Source organism: Schistocerca piceifrons, chromosome 1 (assembly GCF_021461385.2).
Source record: "Schistocerca piceifrons isolate TAMUIC-IGC-003096 chromosome 1, iqSchPice1.1, whole genome shotgun sequence".
Taxonomy (NCBI): Eukaryota; Metazoa; Arthropoda; class Insecta; order Orthoptera; family Acrididae; genus Schistocerca; species Schistocerca piceifrons.
The window spans coordinates 188,290,503-188,310,317 of NC_060138.1; the positions used below are offsets into that span (position 1 = coordinate 188,290,503).

At 39.0% G+C, this 19,815-nt stretch overlaps 1 protein-coding gene across 2 annotated transcripts in view; it reads right to left on the minus strand.

The window, feature by feature from the left end:
• Positions 1–19,815, minus strand: part of LOC124789919 (transcription factor IIIB 90 kDa subunit) — a 378,195-nt gene that overhangs the window by 313,959 nt on the left and 44,421 nt on the right. For both annotated transcript variants that reach the window (XM_047257442.1, XM_047257452.1), the window contains exon 3: positions 13,399–13,535. In XM_047257442.1, coding sequence (XP_047113398.1) covers positions 13,399–13,535 — 137 coding nt within the window. The remainder of the gene's footprint in view (positions 1–13,398; positions 13,536–19,815) is intronic.

The window sequence follows — 19,815 nt, forward strand, 5'->3', positions numbered from 1 at the left end:
TTCCCTGACATTAATGATTTAGGATGGGAATTAAAATCCTTCCAACAAACTGTAAAAACTTCTCATGATATAACAGTACTCACCATGGACCCAAACTCATTTACACTCAACAACTGAATGTGCAGCTCATTCATTACACACCATATCAATCCATCAAGTATTTAATTACTATACACAATGAAACTCACTAAGTATAATTACTTGATTACCAAATGTGTGATGAACTAAAACTGAATTCATACATTGATAAGATGATCAAAAAGCTGCCCAGCTTATTTCATACTGACATATAACTCACTGTATTGGTTTTTAGATAGGTATGTAAATTTTATGTCTATTTAAGCTCTCTGCTTTCTTATAGGGAAAATTATTTGGGAAAATTTAATATACACAACGTACAGCAGCTGATTGTGTTGCCTCGGCGAGCAGTTCAGATTATTTTGCTGGAAGGTAAATATCAGTGGCTTGTCGTCTGTAAACATTATGAAGGTGTGAGTCTCAACATGAGAATGAAAGTATTTGACAGCCTCATTCATCGCCAGCAGTTTGCTTGCGGGCATACATACTCCATTTCTTTTGTAAGACGGTCAGCTTTTTAGAGAAGAAAGCTAGCAACTGCCAGACCTCACCAACATGTTGGTGAAGCATGCCACCTATCGCTGTGTGGTTCACATCTACAACCACAGCCAACAGTGCATTCAGCTCGGGATGTGACAACAATGCCGCATCCGCTATCACTTGCTTTGTTTTCTCAAATGCTGCCTTCATGTCATCCATCCAGGTAATAGTCAAATTGCTTTTAGCCTTCAGGCCACCAGTGCAGCAACATGCGGCAGATGCTGCTGATAAAAGTTCAGCATCCCTAGGTAGCGTCTTAATTCCTTGCATGTGGCCAGCCGGGGCAGCTGGCAGATAGCCACTTTTTTGTCCGGCAATGGTAGCGAGCCTGAAGGACTAATGCAGTGGCCTAGGAAGTCTGCTTGTGAATGTCCAAAGATGCACTTCGCCACATTCAGCACAATTTTGTACTCGCTTAGTTGTTGAAAAACCTCGATGAGATGCTGGCAATGTTCTTCTACTAAGGCTGAGAAGACCGAAACGTCATCCAGGTAAGTGTTACAGAGAGACAGGCCTCGCAGCACTGAATCAACGAACCTTTGCCATGTGTGTGCAGCATTCCAGAGACCGAAAGTCATACATTTGCTTTCAAATAAGCCAAACAGTGTAATAATGGCTGTCTTTGGTATATCTTCGTTGGCCACCGGAACTGTGTGTATGCCTTGGTGCAATCTAATACACTATACACACAAGCACCACTCAACGTGTAGCGGAAGTCACAGAGCAGAGGTATCGGGTACCTGTCAGGTATTGTGCAAGTGTTCAGTGCCCTGTAATCCCCTCAAGGCCATCATGCACCACTCTTTATGGGGACAATGCGTAACGGTGAAAACCAGGGGCTGTCAGACAGACACATGATGCCCTCTTTGATCATGTTATCAGACTCGGCCTTGTCTACCAGGTGTACCGGTATGAAATGAGCATTTTTTTGTGAAAATGAAACACTAATTTTGAATTGAAAAGTAAAAACATTTTATTCAAAGTACTGACCATTGATTTCTATACATTTTGACCACCTTTCTGGAAATTTGTGGACACTACGCCAAAAGAAATGTTCGTCTTTTGAAGCAAACCAATCAGACACCCAATTTCGACTTCTTCGTAGGAATCGGAGTGTTCCTCAGCCAATGCGTGTCCCACTGATGAAAACAAATGGTAGTCGGAAGGAGCTAAGTCTGGTAAATATGGCGGGTGGGGTAGCAGCTCCCAGCCAAGTGTTTTGATTGTATCCTGAACCAGTTTTGCTTTGTGCGCAGGTGCATTGTCGTGTAATAAAATTACTTTGCCATGTCTTCTGTCCCATTCTGGTCTTTTTTCAATCAATGCATAGTTCAAATTGATCATTTGTTGTCTGTAGCGATTAGTATTCACAGTTTCACCAGGTTTTAGAAGCTCATGATACACCACACCTTTCTGATCCCACCAAACACTGAGCATTGTCTTCTTGCCAAAGATGTTGAAGGTTGTCCTGGATTAACCCATGATTTTTCTCATTTAGGATTCTTAAAATAAATCAATTTTCCATCGCCAGTAACAATTCGATGCAAAATTGAATTTCATGTCTTTGAAGCAAAATTTGACAAATGGTTTTTCGGTTTCCCATCTGTCTTTCATTCAATTCATGTGGCACCCATTTTCCACACTTTTGGATCTTTCCCATAGCTTTCAAATGGTCAGAAATTGTTTGTTGTGCAGCATTTAGCATTGCTGCCATTTGCTTCTGACTCAAAGTATCATCTTCATCCAATACTGTTTGCAATTCAGCGTCTTCGAATTTTTTTGGTGGTCTTCCACGTTCTTCATTTCTTACATCAAAATCATTATTTCTGAACCATTGAAACCATCTTTCGCATGTTGCTTCAGATAGAGCATGATCACCATATGCCTCGACAAGCATTCAATGCAACTCTGCAGCACTTTTTTTCAAATGAAAACAAAAAATTAATGCTTTCCGCAAATCATCACTTTATGGTACAAAATTTGACATTGTTAACACGATGAAAACATATGATGTTGTTTGTTCCATGACTTGATGTATACTAAATATCTTTCATAGATGTCATACCAACCAAAGAAAACAAAATTAAGGCTCGTTCACAACAAATGTTCCCTATCGACACATTTGTATCTTAACGCTCATTTCATACCGGTACACCTGGTATCCTCAAACAGTCTGGTGCCAGTCGTCATGGTCGGCAGGAGATTGGCGGCCCCTCAGATGTCTTGATGCAGTGCACAGTGTTGTGCCCGACATTCTTCATTATTCCCAGTGGCTTTATTAATACTGAAAAGTCCTTCAATAGCATGGTGTACTCATCGTTACTGGTGGTAATCAGCCAGGCAGATTGGGTGGATGTCTGACGCTGGAAACCAGCGGCCGTTTGCCCGATGGTCTGATCTACAAGGCGGGTGTTGGTCGTGTCTGGCAAAAGGTTATAGTACGCCAAGAATCCGTTCCTATTATTGGCTCTGCCACATCTGCCACCATGAAACTCCAAATGAACGCACGGCGGAGGCCAAGATCCAGCTCTATTCTGTGTGAGCGATACGTTTGTTACAATAGGCAAGTTATTCACGGCCGCCAGGCAGAATGACATACTTGGTCAGCACTGATGTAGCATCTTACTTGGGTAAATACACAAGTCAGAGCCAGTATCAATCAAGTACTTACAGCCGATGTATTGATCGCTGTTGAATAGGTGCTGTGATGTTGGTCAGCAGTTGGGCAAAGTGCCTATGTTCAATTGCTGCTGGCATTTGGGAACTCACACAGTTTGGTGCAGCAGTATGCACATTCCCCAAAATGCTGGTGGTACCAGCACATGTCCTGTGCATCAGGTGATGGCACAGGTGTGCGGGACGCAGCCCTCCTGTGGGAGTGTCTTCTGCATTTTGTCTGGCTGCGATCTCCACCAATACTGCAACACACTGCCAGCTGGCTGATCAGTTGCGTCTGTTGATTGGCCTTTGCCGCTAATGCATTGCACTCAGCTCGAGCCACCATGGTGGCTGTACTTGCGGACTGCATGGCTGATACTACAATAGGCATGGGTGAGATGGCATCCAGCACTTTGTCAGCCAATTCTGCCATGGTTTCTAACAACATCTCTGACTGCATCGCTATAATTGCCTTGATAGATGGAGGTAAGTAACTGTTCCAGATTGTATGTAACAGATGATCGGGTACAGTACCAGCGTCAATTATGCTTCTAAGATACTGCAGATACTGTGACACTCTTCGGTCTCCAATATCTTCTTGAGTTAGTACCTGATGGATACACTCTTCTTATGATGCAGATATGCGGCGGATCAGTTCCGTCTTCAACCGTTCGTATGCATTCCCTTCAAGTGGTGTGATGATGATTTCTTCCACTTCTGCCGCATATTGCTGCTCCAATTACGTCACCACCAATGCAACTTTACATGTGTCTGTGGTAATGCCTGAACAAGAAAAAATTGCCTCTATCTGGGCAAACCACAGCACCTCATTTTGTGGCCAGAACACAGGTAGCCTCACGACTTGTCTACACACTGCCAGGTTAGCAGCCGCTTTATTCTCATTCATTCTTTACTGGTTTTACTTACGTGCAGATAGGCCAGATCACGTTGAGGTCACCACTTTAACAGCAGTATAAATGAATTAGGTCCTGCAACTCTGCCATGCCTGCTACAGAAATGGTGAATATGCCAGAATACGTTAAAGTAAATGATGGAATTTTATTTGTGCGTGTGGCGCTAAAATACAGACCTCACGATTATAGTAATGTGCAATAGTCTAGTCGAGGTCAGTGAGCGCCTCGTTGCTAGCATTACTAAAGGCATATAAAAGGAACACACACTAGAGGAAGAGAAATAAAAAAAAAAACATAGAATAATTAACATACGAAATGTAAAAAAACAAGGAATAAAAGATCTGCACTTCGTGTGAATAAACCCAGCAACTCTGGTGGTGTGCACGGAACTACTGACACATGTGAGAAAATTTGGCACACACACACACACACACACACACACACACACACACACACACACTTTTGTGTGAGAGCTTTATGATTAAGGATTTTATCAAATCTTAGCTGGTAAACATACCTTTCTACATATCTATCTGCTGTTCAATGCTACTATTACTTGGTGGGTAATGACCCAGCCTCATATACATATTTAATATTCTATCTCAGATTTTCCATTGCTGTACTTGCATCCCTTCCTTTCATGCTTCAGCTCTGGAGAGTTGCCTACAATTTCATTTGAAGTATTTATGGACTATTGATGAACTGCAGTTTTTTTGCGTGGGCTGCAATTATGTTCAGTGAACTAAATACACAACAGGTAGTTTCCCCTCAACTCAGGATCTGGACCAGTACATAATGAGGAGCTTCTCATTAGAATACTAAACAAAAAAGTGTAAGTACCAAGTCTCAAGAAAACTACTCTAACCACGATAGTGAAATGAGTCTTATGAAAATGAAACATGCATGATATGTAATTCAGACAAGAAGAGCTTTTGAAATGTAGTTCTCTAGAAGAATGCTAAATATTAACAAATGAGAAAGTACTGAATAGAATTAGGGAGAAAAGAAATTTGTGGCCTGATTTAACTAAAAGAAGGGATCTGTTGACAGGACACATTCTGAGACATCAAGGAATCATCAATTTAGTACTGGAGGGAAGTGCGGGGTTAAAATTTGTAGAAGGCAACCAAGTCTTGAATACAGTAAGCAGATTAAAGTGGATGTAGGTTGCAGTAGTTACTGAGAGATGAAGATGCTTGCTCAGGATAGACATGTGTGGAGAACTGCATCAAGCTAGTTTTCAGACTGAAAACAGTAAAATTCACTATAATTAATATACTTTGCTGTTATAAGAGACATCTACCTTACATGCAATTTACCAGAGGTCTAAAAAGTGTGTAAATTTCTATAGTATTTGTTTTCCGCAATCTTCGCAACAAGTGGGTCCCTCTCAGTCTGAGGTCCAAGTGAGCTGCCCATCCCTTCCAACTTTCCCAGACATATCCCTCTTTCCTCTCTGACAAAGGAATAAACAATTCCAAAACCTAGGAATAGTGTGTGTGTGTGTGTGTGTGTGTGTGTGTGTGTGTGTCTCTATGGGCATTACCGGAATTTCACCTTAAGCAGGTAAGTATTCTCTAAGCATTCTGTCAACTTATATTTTTACAGTTTTCTATAATGTTATTCTGTTTGGTTCATGTCTCACAACCTGTATCTGGCAACACACTTTTTAGACATCAATTTGGTAATTTACTTACTTCCTAAGTGGAGAAAAATTTATCAAAGCTATATAGAAGAACAGCTGATTCAATTAATTGTAGTTTTGCATATTGCTCAGATTGTAATTCATTTAGTTCTTTAGAATGAAACTAGTCTTTGATAGTAACTGTATGAAAACAGTTGACGCAGTCCATCATAGTCCTGCATATTGACTGATTTATTCATTCTTTCTTTTCAAGTGAAACCACTATGTCGTTATTCTGATGGTTGAGCCAGGCATTCTTCAATGTTTTAGTTGATTGAGATATCCATTCATTGTACTGAATGAAACCAGTCTGTAGTATTTTCACATATGAATTTAAGCAGTGGTCACCCTACCCAGGGGGTATGTGAAGAGACACCTTAAAGGTACACAAAAGTGAAAATAAGTATTATATACGATCATTTAATTACATACTGAACTGAATGATTTTTCTTTTTATCATTTAAAACTCATTAATATATTGTTGTGGATGAAGTTGTTCCAGATGCAATTGACATGTAACTAATTAAGCTGATCTATCATTGGGAGTACAAAGTTGAGCATAAAAGTTTCCTTAGGATTTCCTGCAGAACAAAGGTACACTGCTTTACTGAAAATGTTTGACGACGTCCATTAATTAAAAATCATTTGAGTCTATCCCTTAAACATTTATTCAGTCATTTATTTGTGTGGGAGGTAAATTTATTGTGCAGAAAACTGCATTGATGGCTATGTATATACAAATCATATACACGCACACAAATCTGTTTATATTTAACAGCCTCCAGAAAATAGCACATATAGCATTTCCCGGGCACGATGAAGCTCCTTTCACATTCAGTGATTAGTACTTCAAAATTACAGTAAAGTCTATCTCTTTTAGTTGTTTGGTGTCTTAATCTCTTGCTTTTTAGGCCATCACAGTAAACAGGTTGTAACCATGGTCACACCCCTTCTAGACCACTGGGAACTACAATTGGAGTTGTCTGACCCCTGCTGAATTCAGTTCTAAGTGGACACATTCAATTTTTTTTTTTTCCTTTTTCGTATCCAGATAGAAGCATATATTGAAGTGCCACTTCCGGGACAGGGAGTTGTGCTGGCCCCAGGTCGAATCCACCTGGTAGAGGTTTTCAATGAGGTTCAGTGTGCCGACTACACTGGATGTAGTTTTTTGGCAATATCTTGGTGAATACAGGGCTGGTATCCAAGTTCCACATCAGTTACATTATTTGCAAATGTTTACAAAACTTTCGTTCACATCCACACGCAGACAGTTGGGGTACATATAGCCCATAGCAGAGGAGGGTAATGGGGTGGCACCAGGAAGGGCATCTGACCACCCCTTAAATTAAGCATTCCAAATCTGTTAATAATCCTACCGACCTGCACTGATGCACAAAAATAGAAGAAGAACAAGAAGGAAAAAAAGTTATTGTTTTGGCACCGTTTCATTGTTATTGTTGACAGCACTCTTTTATCACCTTTCATCACTGTCACTGTCATTCTGATATTTGTTTTTTGTTGATTGCCAATAAGTGGCTTTTAGTTCAGTTATTCAACCATGTTTATGAACAGGTGTTTACTTAATAGTGAACACTGTCCCAATCAAAAAGCTGCAACATTCAATGGTGTGGTAATAGGAGAAATCATTTGACTGAATAAAAAGTGATCCTCACGATAAATTCAATGTGATGTGTAGCATCTGCAAGGTGATTCATATTCTGAAATTATATTAATTAAAAATCAATGAAAATTAATGAATGATGCCAAATATTTCTTGTGAAAGAAATACTTACCACAGAGGACAATATATGCTTAAAAGGCAAGAGATTAAGACACCAAACAACTAAAAGAAATTATTTTATATGCTTTCTATTCACATCACCTCACACCTCAACATTTACCAATACAGAATTATGGGCAATGGGAGAAATCCAGTGGAAAGAGGGGGACAGAGCCTCAATAAATTTAAGTAAACAGTAATTGTTCATTTACATAAACGTAAGTTTATAATGGGGCAACAGTTATCAACCTTTTAAAACCAACCAAAGATCCATATTCAATGTTAGAACCATGAAAAAATCATATTTAAGCAAATAAATATGTAAGTTTTGAAAATATTTCATTTTTAGAAATGTACTTTTTACTCACCTCTTCTTGAAATATGTTACTTGTCTCCCTAAAAGTTGATATGTCTAGTCATGGTTCAAATAAAACCAAAAAGGCTGAACAAGTATGTAACTGAAATCACACAAACCTAGAGACTGATTGGAAACATTCATATGCCTGGTGCCCTACAGAGGTTAGTTTCATTCAGCTGCTTCAGTCAACTGAAAAAACTGACTGGATGAAAACACAATACACTGGCCAATCAATTGCTAAAACCATCAGTTGCCCCATCACTGGATTTAGAGCTCCAGTCTGTGTTGACAAAGGGTAATAAGGGGGACGTCACTTTGCGGCTGATTCTTCAGATGGTGGGGGGATTAGGGTCATGTGAGCATATGGTGTGGGAAATCTGTTTGCACACTAGTTAAAGGATTCGCATAAGCTAGCAAAGTTTTCATTCTTTTTTGTGTGCCTGTTGACAGTCTGAAACTTCTACTATTTGGTGAGGGGTCTACAAGCAAAGATGTGTATAGACACTTCAATTATTATGACTCTGACTCATGTTATTTAGAGGTCTGTGTTGACTACTGTCAGTTACAACCTGTTTCCATCAAGTGTTATTGCGAAGGAATCAAACACTGTTCTCTACATTCCACAACAGTTTTTGAGAGGAACTTTGAGATGACTGCTCATAATACACAAAATTATGACGTACCTTCAACAGCTAGCTGCTCTTTCTCTTCTCAGCCTTACCCTTATTTAATTCACAAGTCTTAAGAAATGGAAAAAGAATTACATTGATAAAATATAACTAAGTTCTAGGAGCTAATTAAATAAAGTGAAGTAACAAGGGTAACACACTATGTAAAGATTACAGCAAGAGCAACGAGTCTTCAGGCCTAATGAGTGCATTAACGTCAACAACAAATATTTCATTGACAGTAAAAAGAAAATAGCAACTCACTATAAAATCCACAACAACAAGTGCAAAGTTGTTTTGCTTTCAGATAGCCATGAAAGAAAGTTAGCTGCTATACTACAAATGTAAATATTAATATTAAAGTTAGATGTGCAGTGGAAAAAAAGAATTCACGGTAGAAGACAGAGAATTAGAAGACAAAATGTTCCATAACAGCGATTTCATAATCTGTGTAGCTGGTACAAATCTTGTGATGTGTAGTGAAGATGATATTTGCACTGAAGATTCAATGAATGTTCCCACACAAAATAAACAAATACAATCTCTGATGAAGGCAGTAAGCTGAAATTGGCAGTGTGAGTTGTACAGGATAATATGACATTTATAAGTACAGACAAGGATTGTACATTGTCAAAGAAATAAGGAAGACAAATTTAAAATATTTTGTTCAGGTTACAGAAAATGCTTTATTATAGACACAGGGAAATTAAATGTAAGCTTGAATATCAAGCATTGATTACATCTGAAGTACGAGGTTAAGAATTTTTTGTGTACAAAATTAAATGAAATAATTACGAAAAAAATCAAACTAAATAACCTTTTCTATCCAAAACAATTCTGTTTTTTATGTGATTGAAGTTGCATTCATCATAAAGATACTGAAGGCATACTATGCAGTCAAGCATTGCAGAACATAAAACAAAATCCAAAATAATATTCTGTAATATTCAATACATGGCAAATTAAATATAACTTGTTGATTAATTTCTAAACAACAGTACTCCATACTTACAAATTATGAATGTATATTTTAGTAAATTACAAGAAAGAACTGCTGGCCAGTAATTCTCTTCAGCAGGTGAAATGAGCAGCACTGCCCGTAGATACATGTAAAGGTAAAACAGACGTACCACTTAGCTTTTGGAACTATTGGTCCTGTTGGGTGGTGAGTCTCACTCATCATGGGGTCTGAATGATCTGCCCTTCCTTTTTCACCTTTCCCAGCTTACCCCCTCTCTCTTCAGCAATGAAGGAACTATTTGTTCCAAAAGGTAGGTAGTGTGTCACTTTCATATGTGTGTACATCAACAGTACTATGGTATGTATTTTGTCCCCTGAAGGTAAGTTCTGGCAGCAATGCTGTTTCATAATTTATTAGTTTTCTTAACTGAATGTATATTTTATTAAAGAAACACAAGGGTACTGGTACATGCATTTGTTGTTGTTGTGGTCTTCAGTCCGAAGATTCATTTGATGCAGCTCTCCACACTGATCTATCCTATGCAAACCTCTTAGTCCCTAAATAACTACTGCATCCTACATTCTTCTGAATATTGGGCTCCCTCTAGGATTTTTACCCTCGAAACTTCCTTCCACTACCAAACTGTCAATTCCTTGATGCCTCATAATATGTCCCATCAACCAATCACATCTTTTAGTTAGTCTGGGACATACATTTCTTTTTATTCCAATTAAATTCAGTACCTCCTCATTTGTTATTTGATCCATCTGTAGAATATTCAGTATTTTTCTGTAGCACCACATTTTAAAAGTTTCTGCTCTTTCTCATCTGAACTGTTTATTGCTCACTTTTCACTTTCATGGAAGAAAAGACTTTATAACACTGAAATTGATATTACATGTTAATAAACTCAGCATTTTCCATAAATGCTTTTCTCATCATAGCCAATCTGCATTTTATATACTCCGTATTTTGGCCATCATCAGTTATTTTGCTTGCAAATAGAAAAACTCATCCACTGCTAGAGTCTCATTTCCTAATCTAATTCCTCCAGTGTTTCCCAATTCAATTGGATTACAGTCCATTACCCTCATTTTATGATTGTCGATGTTCATCTTGTAACATTTTTTGAGACACTATCCAGTCTGTTAAATTGCTTTTCTGAGTCCTTTGCTGCCTCCGACAGAATTACAATCTCATAGGCAAACTTGAAAGCTTTTATTTTTTTCTCCCTGAACATAAATTATATATACAGTCTGACAAACCACAAACGTTTGTTGACCAAATGATGCCTGTAGCATCTGAGAATGGTCCTTGTTGGCCAAAACAGGTTACAATTATTTCATGAAAAGCGATTGTATGAAAAATTAACAAAACTGCATAAGTCAGTCACCATCTCTTTAAATGAAAAGTTGTTTCGTCCAAATCCGTTTCTGAATTTCTACTTTGCTTCCTTCACAGCTTGCTTAATGAACAAATTGAATAACATCAGGCATAGGCTACAAATCTGTCTCATTCCCTTCTCAACCATTGCTTCCCTCTTATGTCTGTTGACTCTTATAACTGCAGTCTGAATTCTGTAAAATTTGTAAATAATATTTTGCTCCCTGTATTTTATCACTGCTACCTTCAATATTTCAAAGAGCATAATTCAATCAACATTGTCAAAAGCTTGTTCTAACTCTATACATGCTATAAACATAGGTTTGCCTTTCTCCAACCTATTTTCTAGAACAAATCGTAGGGTCAGTATTGCCTTGCACTTTCCTACATTTCTTCGATACTCAAACTGATCTTTCCCAAGGTTCGCTTCTACTAGTTTTTTGAATGATATGTGTGAATATTTTGCAATTATGACTTACTAAAGTGATGGTTCAATTGTATTCATACCTGTCAGCACACGCCTCCTTTGGAACTGGAATTCAACATTCTTCATGAAGTCAGAGGGCATTTCACTTCTCTCATATCTTGCACACAAGACGGAATGATTTTGTCTCCCTGAAGGATCTCCGTAATTCTGAAGGAATGTCATTTATTGCAGGTACCCTGTTTCCACTTAGATCTTTCAGTGTCCTGTAAAATTCTTCTTGCATTATTATAATTCCCATCTGATATTCACCTGCTTCCTCTTCTCTTTCTATAATACGAGCTCCAAGTTCATTTCAAAATCCACTTCAGTCATTTGATTCTGCAACTTCAGTATTGATATACAAATTGGAATCTTATAGTTTGAGTGAATTATCATTAAATTCATGTTCTTCTGAAAATTTTTTTGTGCCAAACCATTTCACAAAAAAACTAAGTGCAGATTTCATCAGCAAAATCATCATACAGTATTCTTAGTGTGATGTACCAAAGGGAAGCATTCTTGGCTACTCAAGTATGAAGCATGTTCAGAAAGTGAGTATAATGTGACTGTAACAGGCTGTCACATTGTTTTTTTAGAGTTCGAGACACTGAATGGTAGGGGGATGTGGGGGCGGGTGGGGGGGGGGTGGGGGGGGAATCCCCTGATGGGAGTGAGCATCACAGGAAGATCAGGAAGATGGCAGTATGTAAAATCACTTTTTAGTGTCCTGTCACGTGAAACGGTAAGAACTACTGCCAGTTGCAAGCTACGTGCTGTGATTCTTTTCCTACGCGAGGAAGGAACAACACCTAATAAATTTTTATCATGAATCAAAACAGTTTACGCCAAAGGGTGTTTTGAATGGAATATGTGTGTTTAAGTAGTTTAGGGAGTCAGAACAAATGTTCATGATGAAAAGAGGAGTCGAAGACCTTCCACTTTGATTAATGAGTTGGAGCAAAAAAACGAGGAAACTGTTTGTGAATACCACCAGTTGATAGTTGATGAAATTCTTGCAATGTTTCCTCAAGTCTCCAGAACTCTTTTATATGAGACACTCAGAGAAATTATGGATACAGGAAACTTTGTGCAAGATGGGGTCCCACAACAGCTGATAGAGCAGCACAAGTAAAATTGGGTAACAGTACCTGCAAGTTTCTTGAATGATGTGAATTAGAAGATGAGGGTTTACTGAGCTCTATTGTGACTGGAGATAAAACTTGCGTGGCTCTTTGCACACCTGAGACAAAAAGACAGTCATTACAGTGGCATCACACCAATTCTCCAACTGCCAAAATCTTTAAAACTACTATTTTAGACAAAAGAAATATAGTATCAGCATTTTGGGACTGAAAAGACAACATTTCAGTTGAATTCCTACCTTGGGGGGGGGGGGGGGGGGGGGGGGGGGAAGGCAGAGGCATCAATGCATAACATATTGTGAGACACTAAAAATCTCAAAAGGAGCATTTAAAACCAATGGAGGAGAACGACGACAAGATAAGTGTGCTTGTTGCATGACAACACCCATCCTCACCAAGCCTTAGGCATCAACGTCTCTTGGACTCCTTTGGTTGGGATGTTTTTTAATCACCCCCTGCATTCCCTTGTTTTACTGCCTTAAGATTATCATCTTTTCATCTCCCTGAAAAAACAAATGACTGGAATTAAATTTTCAACTTCCAATTAGAAGATACTTGGGGGGGGGGGGGGGGTGTTTAGGGGTATTCATAACACGAATCCACACATGCACACTAGACAGCAGTAACACTTCTCAGTATTCTGTGTTATATAAAGTAATTCACACTGTTGACACATCTCCCGAAACTATACCATATATTTACAAGGTAGATAAAAATTAGAAAGAAATTTAAATGCCACATGAATCCACCTTTAAAAGGATACGTGCTGTTCCTTCAACTCTGCAAGTCATGTAAACACAAGCCGCTACAACATGAGTATTTTTTCTTCCTTTAGTTAACTGCCTTGTCAGTGCCATCTTGTAAAAATTGTATGCTGTGTCAATGCAGTGCTGGTTTAACCTGAAACAGAAGTATCTAATATGAACACATGTTTGTAATGAATAATAGGAAAAGATTGAGAAGTTATGGTAACCTGAACAAAACTATGATTATATGGGGCTCTCTATTTTGTAAAGTGTTACATCTTACACCACCTGTGACATAATCTCTTTAAGAATAATTTCTTTTACTAATATCCAAAAAATCTGTTACACTTCATGAATAACTCAGTACACTTCAGAATTTTAAGCATTCACTTTTCAATGTATCAGCACTAAAATATGGTCTTGTATATGTGGATTACTGTGCAAATCACAACAAATTTTGTGAGAGTACATCATTTTTACACTAAGTGGAGCACTAAGTGCTGGCCATAAATGTATGCTGTTTACAAATACAAAAATCAAAAATTTATATCAATAGCATGTCAGTTATACAGATGTCCAGTAAATAAGTTAGTTCATCACCTACTTTGTAGGTGCCTCTAGCACAAAATGTATTCTCCCATATCAGTTCAAGTACATACCACTTTTTACCAGATGCATCAGTTACGTGTAGAAGTACCACCAACAAACATGTCAGCAAGAGATAAAATTTGGACATCTGAGAAGTCAACAACAAGAACAACAACAGCAGCAGCAGAGCACATGAAGGAAGGAACAACGAAACTGCAAGCATACTACAGCAATGAAGGGGGGTGATAAAGAAACAGATATGAGATAAAGATGGACAACATTAAGTACAAAGCAAAGAAGGCGGTAATAAAGGAAAAATTAATGGAAACAAAAGATGTATACATAAATCACAAAATTTAAAAGAGAGATGAAAAGAGAAACTAATTAAGTAATGTCTGTGACAGTGAGATGAAAATACTAAACACTGGATGTTTCTCAGTTAGTAGAGAACATGGGTCACCTCAAATGTAGGTAGCCTTGTTATGAAATAATTATTATCAGGAAAGAAGCTGGAATAGATGGTGGTTAACACAGTACATGGTGTAAGTATTGCAGTGAGGATGTGGATAAGATCCATACAACACATAAAGAGATTTACAAGCAACATGATTCCTGCCTACAATACCATGGTTGTGTTTGTTGAGTGGGTTGGGTTGTTTTGGGGAAGGAGACCAGACAGTGAGGTCATCGGTCTCATCGAATTAGGGAAGGGCGGGGAAGGAAGTCGGCCGTGCCCTTTGAAAGGAACCATCCCAGCATTTGCCTGGAACGATTAAGGGAAATCATGGAAAACCTAAATCAGGATGGCCGGACGCGGGATTGAACCGTCGTCCTTCCGAATGTGAGTCCAGTGTTTAATTTGTTGAGTGACCAGGCCCCTTAGTGTGATGTGAAGAAAAAATAAGCAAGGTGAGTAGATTTCAAAGTCTGCTCCAGAATATCATAGCTCGGATGAATAATTAGGCTGATGCATTGCAGGTATGAACAGCACTGAGTGAAAAGAGATATTCTCTTCTTCTTTGGTGACATCTGGTTTTGGGACTTAGTTTGCAGCCTTATGTATATTTTTCTGCGTAACATTTCATCTCCCATGGCAAGATACATTCTCAGAGGCTAAGGAGGCAGGCATTTAAATTTTAGTGGCCTCTAATAATGCATCTCACAGCAGGGGATGAAACTGTAGGCCTAACACTACACGCTAAGGCTCGATCCACAAGTTTTCACCGAGAAAGTAAAGAACAGTCCTTAAAGGAGGCACTGTATACAGCTCTTCTTCAGGTTTCTATGGTATTTTGGCAGACAGCATTAACTTTACTTGATTCAATATTCCCAGAGTAGTGATTTAGCAGTGAACAGATGGAGGAATCCATAGCTTACATAAAAAAAAGGGGCAGTTATACATAGAAGTACCACCAACAAAGATGTCAGCAAGAGAGAAAATTTTAACATCTGAGAAGTTAACAACGACAACAACAACAAAAACAGAGCAGATGAAGGAAAGAACACTGAAACTACAAGCATATTGAAGCAACGTTTCTTTTCACATCAACAAAACAATGTCATTAGACACACAACACAGGCTCAAACTGGGTACGAAAAAGGAAATGTGCCTTTCAGCTTTCATCAATTAAGGGAAATCACATAGCAACTAAATACTGGTGGTCAAAGGAGTACTAAGCTCTGATCCTCCCAAATTGAAACCACTCTATGAATTCACTCTACAGAAGTCCTCATTTAACAACAATCCTCTGGAACCTTTAAATACAACAAGCAAGCAGGCACAGAAGTGTAGGCCTATGCATATGGCTTCACATAAACATGAAAATTGCATTTAGCAGCAATTACTGGTTTGTGGAGGTGAAGCACATCTCCTCCCCCACATTGCTCCTTTTCCCCATGCACCTGAGTTGAACTTGTATTAATACCTAGTTGTTAAAAACCACATTCAGTTCAAAATCCTCCCTAATCCAATTGAATTTTATGGTTCTTTTCAGTGTTCACAAAAGGTAAAGCTTATTGTAAGTATGTACTCTTTTTTACAATGTCAGTGAATGAGGAAGTAGATGCTACTGTCCATAAATGAAATGAAACGTGCATCAGATTTCACTTTTAGCAGAGGGCAGGTAAATATAAGGGGTTGTATACATTCCCTATGAGGGAACATTTATAGTTCTCTGGCTCACATTGCTGTGAGCTGTTGTTGTCGTCTTCAGTCCTGAGACTGGTTTGATGCAGCTCTCCATGCTAATCTATCCTGTGCAAGCTCCTTCATCTCCCAGTACCTACTGCAACCTACATCCTTCTGAATCTGCTTAGTGTATTCATCTCTTGGTCTCCCTCTATGATTTTTGCCCTCCACACTGCCCTCCAATGCTAAATTTGTGATCCCTTGACGCCTCAGGACATGTCCTACCAACCGATCCCTTCTTCTGTTGGGCACGAAATGTGGCATAGTGGTTGGCATCGCTAGCTGGTGTGCCGGTAGTCACCAATCCAGATCCAAACATAAACTATTATTTGTTATTTTGTTTTTATCATTTCTAGAAGGTTCTTGAAATATCTTTTGCTTGTAATGTTTGTATATTCTGGAATATTTGCTGTCTGCATAAACACCATCATTCTGGAAAATGCAGTGTTTGTATAAATGGCTGCACTGTATATTCAGAAGGTCATTTCTGTTCTGTCTGTACATTGGTATCCATAATAAACATGCCTTCAGTGCCAAGTGTCAGTTCTTTTGAGCTCTAGAGAAAGGAACAGCTGTTATTGATTGCTTCTTTGGCATTTCCAATCAGTATCGAAGCTGCAAATGCACACAATTCACTACAGTGGGTTCTCCCTACTGGTTTTGTGCCCTGGATGCATTTGCAGCCTCATGAGTGATTAATAATGTCATGGAAGTGACCATTAAAGGCTGTCCTCTGTTGTTGAAATCATACACCACGGAGTTAACTAATTAACCACCTGACCCATCTTGCAAAGAGAATGACACCAACAAGGAAACATTACCACCTTGACTACATGTTTTTACGAGGAAAAAGAAGCACACTTGCAACATATCAGCTCCAACAATCGATCCTGCATCATAATTTGAGTCATAATTCTGATACTGCACAGTTATGACCTTCTGAACGTACAGCTTTTAAACATGGTGCATATGCCAGTTGTCACTCAGTCAGCTGATTAATGCCCAAGTGTGAAGAACTGTCCCGAGGGGAGAATACGAGGTTTGTGAAATATTGGTTTTACATTTGTAACATGCTTTGTTCATTATGTCAAAGCACACAGTTTCTAACCTGTAGCTGGTGCCAGAGATTCTTTGGTCTGAGCACATATATTTTGTGATTCAGAAAAGCAGTGTACATTAATCAGATGAATGGACATTAAAGAAGTAATGTAGCATTACTTAATTATTAACATCAATGTTGTGTGTTATTTTCTTTAGTTTGAAGAGCTGAAACTATTAATGTTAAGTATACAGTGGTTGTAATTAAACTTTTGCTACTTGGGAGGACTCCCATGACAAATGACTGATCATAGGACAGTGAAACTTTGCTGAAACATTTGTAAGGACATGTGGAAGAGAAATAACAAATAAACCATTGAAAGAGCACATTTTCATTTCTACACGAGAGAGTAACATTTGTTAATTGCATATTATGTTTACATGCCAGGTTACAAATGTTGCCCAATGTGATGATCATCTGAATCCACAACAGCCTGGAACTACACTACAGATTACTCTACTACTGCTCAAAACAATGGTGGACTATGGAATGTTCAGCTGTCACAGCACGAATCACGTACTGCTTGAAGACTGCACACTCCGTATAGAATTTTCAGCCATGGCAACATCAACTTCTTCACCAATTTGTGGTGCAATTGGCAGTCAGCCTCTCACAGGGGCAATTCCCAAATTGCCAGCTATTTCCAGCTTCTGAATCATGTTTTTCAACCCTGGTGAAGAAGAAGGACCCCTCAGTATTCATTTTATGCATCAATACTCATAAAGAGCAGCAGCACTACTGCTGTTGTTTTGATGAAACATCTGTATCAGTAAAGCCCCATTCACCTTGTCCAGCCCCATGTTGACCATCTGCATTTGTAATGCACACTGATGTTACGTTTCAACCCTACATCGCTGTACCAGTACTAGTGCCTAACAGCAAGTCATGAGAAAAACATTACTAACAAAGTAAATCCTGCAGCACTCAGTCTGAACAACTTTCATATAAAGTTTGGTACCCATATGGTAAATAGTGGCAAAAGTTTAATTATAACCATCCTGTACATTTGCAGGAGTTGTGCTATTTTTCAACATGACTGGCATGATTTAATTGTGAATTGAAAATCATGAACTCCATTTCATTACAATTCTTCAGTATCTTAGTTTATTAATTCTGATTTTTTGGTATGTACAGTCAAAATAACACTGAACAGATATGTGCACGAGTTTGACGTACACTATGTTATCAAAAGGTATCCGAACACCCCCAGAAACATACATTTTTCATATTAGGTGCATTGTGCTGCCACCTGCGGCCAGGTACTCCACATCAGCAACATCAGTAGTCATTAGACATCGTGAGACAGCAGAATGGGGTGCTCTGCGGAACTTGTGGACTTCAAACGTGGTCAGGTGATTGGGTGTCACTTGTGTCGATAGTCTGAATGCGAGATTTCCACACTCCTACACATACCTTGGTCCACTGTTTCCAGTGTGATTGTGAAGTGGAAATGTGAAGGGACACATATGGCACAAAAGTGTACAGTCCGTCCTGCTCGTAAGTCACACATGGTGGCGGTAAATGCCAAATGATGCCTCGCCTGGTGTAAGGAACATAAACACTGGACAACTGAACAGTGGCAAAACATTTTATGGAGTGACAAATGATCTGATGGCACGGTGAATGTCATCTGCCAGCGTGTCTAGTGCCAACATCAAAATTCAGAGGAGGTGGTGTTATGGTGTGGTCGTGTTTTTCATGGAGGTTGCACCCCTTGATGTTTTGCATGGCACTTTCACAGCACAGGCCTACATTGATGTTTTAAGCACCTCCTTGCTTCCCACTGTTTAAGAGCAATTCAGGAATGGCGAATGCATCTTTCAACATGATCGAGCACCTGTTCATAATGCATGGCCTGTGGCAGAGTGGTTACATGACAATAACATCCCTGTAACAGACTGGCCTGCACAGAGTCCTGACCTGAATCCTATAGGACACCTTTGGGATGTTTTGGAGCGCCGACTTTGTGCCAGGCCTCACTGACCGACATTGATACGCTAATCAGTGAGACACTCTGTGAACAATGTGCTGCCATTCCTTAAGAAACCTTCCAGCACCTGATTGAACATATGCCTGCGAGAGTGGAAGCTGCCCTCAAGGCTAAAGGCGGGCCCACACCAGCATTACCGATGGAGGGCGCCACAAACTTGCAAGTTATTTTCAGCCAGGTGTCCGGATACTTTTGATCACATAGTGTATTATATGCTCTTTTCACATAAGACAACATGGTCTCTAACAAGATATCAAAGCACATTTGGTAGACATGAGCCCCTCCCCACCCCAATCTTCCCTTGTCTTCAACATTAAAAAGTGAGGTGAAGCACGTGACAAATAACTGGTGCACACGAAAGTCTAAAAGCTGTACATTCAGAATACTGTCAGACATACTGTCAGAATTATGGCTCAAATTCCCATGCAGGATCGATTCCTAGGGCTGTCTTGCAGGCTTTTTTTTTCCTTTCTTTCTAAAATATGAGGTCAAATTTGTGAAGTTTCCTTGTGACAGAAGAGCATAAAGGGCGTAAGCTCTGCACCCCTCAAGTAAACAACAACATGAAT